Source organism: Haplochromis burtoni, unplaced genomic scaffold (assembly GCF_018398535.1).
Source record: "Haplochromis burtoni strain Fernald_Lab_line unplaced genomic scaffold, NCSU_Asbu1 Contig_176, whole genome shotgun sequence".
NCBI lineage: Eukaryota > Metazoa > Chordata > Actinopteri > Cichliformes > Cichlidae > Haplochromis > Haplochromis burtoni.
In genome coordinates this window covers 467354-470035 of record NW_024582537.1, presented here as the reverse complement: position 1 = coordinate 470035, position 2682 = coordinate 467354, and the positions used below count along the sequence as shown (strand labels likewise).

General features: G+C 43.2%; 1 protein-coding gene across 1 annotated transcript; it reads left to right on the top strand.

The window, feature by feature from the left end:
* Positions 1 to 15: 15 nt before the first annotated feature.
* LOC102297416 lies at positions 16 to 2406 on the top strand. The gene is made up of 3 exons (XM_005933985.3): positions 16 to 1415; positions 1875 to 1978; positions 2132 to 2406. The coding sequence occupies exons 1-3, from the start codon at positions 714 to 716 to the stop codon at positions 2235 to 2237; spliced, it is 912 nt and encodes a 303-aa protein (XP_005934047.1). The 5' UTR covers positions 16 to 713; the 3' UTR covers positions 2238 to 2406.
* The last annotated feature ends 276 nt before the right edge of the window (positions 2407 to 2682 follow it).

The following is a 2682-nucleotide window of genomic DNA, read 5'->3' as shown; positions in this document are numbered from 1 at the left end:
CTATGGACTGATGAAGCAAAAGTTTAACTTTTTGGAACATCTGAGTCCTGTTACATATGGTGTAAAACTAACACAGCATTTCATAATAAGAACATCATCCAGCCAGTCAAATGTGATGGTGGTAGTATGACAGTCTGGAGCTGCTTTGCTGTTTTAGGACCTGGAAGACTTAATATCAGCTGATGGAACCATGAAATCTGCAGCAGGTCAACTGTGAATGGCTAAAAAACCAAAACCAACAACAACAAAAACAGCATGAAACGTTTGTAGTGCCCTAGTCAAAGTTCAGACTTGAACCCAGTGGACATGCTGTGGCTTGATGTAAACAAGCTATTCATGTTTGAAACCCTCCAGTGTGGCTTTATTAACACAATTCTGTATCAGAGTGGGCCAAAATTCTTCCACAGTCATGTGACACTCTTATTACCAGTTATCACAAATGCTTGATCGAAGTCCTTGTTGCCAAGGGTAGAACAACTAGTTATTAGGTTTAGGGTGAAATAATCTTTTCACATAGGGTCAGGTAGATTTGCATAGCTTTTTTTTCTCTTAATTTTTCTTTAAAAAAATAGCATTTTGTCATTTGTCTAATGTTAAAATCTGTTTGATAATTTGAAACATTTCATTGTGGGAAATACACAAAGGGAAAAAAAAATCTTGTTAGAGCACTCTACATGAGTACCACGCAGAGTGCTTTCTTCCAGTGGATGTAGATGTCATGGTGGGGTCATCTTATTACTTTTGCCAGCAGAGAAGAGCAGATAGCTGTCGGCCTCAGCAATGGCGTGAATGGCTGCCAGTCAATGCGTGTGGAGTGTTGGTCCTGCAGCCCTGTGAGAAGAGACCGAGCCCTCCTGAACCAGCCGGCCCATGACTGTGGACATGCCTACTGCTCCCTCCTCACTCCAGACACAGCAGGATGGGGAGACAACAGCGACTCAGGCCAGGGCACCTTCAGCCAGCCCACGGGGAAAGGCACCAACGAGCTAGAGGCACCTCACACGAACCACAGCCTGGAAGACTGTGAGACAGACCCCGATGACACCTCTGCCTTTGACTATTCCTCAGTCACCTCATGTAGCCCTGATGGCACTCTGCGCAGAGAAATGACCGGTAGCAACAGCGGGGAGGATGAAGAGGAAGACAGCCAGGTGCCAGTGCTGTTAAAGCCCTCATACAGTCAGCAGCAGCAGGTCAAAGAGACACCAAGAGAGAGGACTGTGTGTCTGAGGTGGCAGATTCCAAGACTGACCCCTCACCCTCCTCTGAGGAACCCATCAGGACCCCACATGGACGGGCCAACGCCGTGTCTCGTCAGCTCCTACGGGAAGAGGTTAGTCAGCGTTAGAAAGGGATCGCCTCCTCTTCACCCGAAAAGTGCCTTCAGGCCAATCTGGGATGATCCGTCAAAGCAGGTATTCACTTTTAATTTAATACACCTTTCAGTGCTGTTTTTTTGCAGAGTTTGTTCCTTCCAGGTGGTATAGTGCTGCAACAGCTCCCACTGAGATCATCTTATTCTTTATTTATGTGGAAAATGCTATCAAAACAACCTTTGATATTCTGCACATAGTGACCTCGATCAAATAGGGGATCAGAAAATTCTCTATAATGTCTTAACGATTTTGCCATTTAGAAAATCTGTTGGAGAATATATCAATATCAATAGTCAGACCATCGATCAAATCATTCAGAATTGTCAATTTGTTTGGGTGTCTTACCTAAACAGATGTTAAAGACAGTCATCTGAGGCATCATCGTGAAATGGTGGAGAATTGTTTTAATTTGAAGTATCTCCAGATACCACATGACTGATTCTCCAGCCTGTTAATGCTTTAATATATACCTGCACTTCACGTGTCTTCATGGCGCAGGCTGATTCAGCCCCAGAGAAAGACAACAGGCAAGGTTTCATTCCGATTCAGGCTCCAGCGAGGCAAAACTTTCAGAATTTCAACCCGAGCAGAGAAAATTTGAGGTAAGAGCATCAAATATGTGATACCAGTGAACCTTTCTCCAAGGCAAGTTGATCAAACATGCTCGGGGAAATTGCACTGCGATTATTTGCGATTGAATGAATCTAAATATGATCACTAAGCTGACTTTCCTAACGCATCTCCCATCTCTTCAGGACAGGGCTGGCTCAGCAGCGAGTGAACCATGCAGCAGCAGCCATGAGCAGTGGAGGATTGTGGGATGACAGTGAGGACAGCGAGGGACCGTGCAGCACTGTTTGATGACTGCCATTTAAAAAAATAAACTTTGAAGTTACATCCAAAACCTGAGCACAAGCATTTTTCCACAAGGCCTCTAAAGCCGTGAAGTGCATGAATGAGCAATGAGCAAATAACAATCAGGGACTGTTTTTGGATTTGATGTTAAATTAAAGCTTGATTGAGCTCTGCAGAACTCTTTGTTCTTTATGTCTTGTCTTTTCAGGATTACACTTTTTTATGTGAGCAGGATCACGCTTAAGCCCAGGTTCAACTCACTGTGGAAGAGAAAGAAAAAACAAAAAGCAGCAATAATCAGATGTTTCATCAGGATTTCATGCTTGAAAGACTTTAATGGTCCCAATGAGACAATTTAAACAGGTTGCATAGCTTAAAAAATGATTAACTAAAATGTTTACCTCTACTTTAATATTTACCTAAAGTCCTTTACTACATAAAAGAAAACAAC

Coding starts and splice junctions, on each gene's coding strand:
- LOC102297416 (XM_005933985.3), top strand. CDS start 714: ATGTCATGGTGGGGTCATCTTATTACTTTTGCCAGCAGAGAAGAGCAG. Junction 1,416..1,874: donor GGGATGATCCGTCAAAGCAG/GTATTCACTTTT, acceptor TTCATGGCGCAG/GCTGATTCAGCCCCAGAGAA. Junction 1,979..2,131: donor CCGAGCAGAGAAAATTTGAG/GTAAGAGCATCA, acceptor CCATCTCTTCAG/GACAGGGCTGGCTCAGCAGC.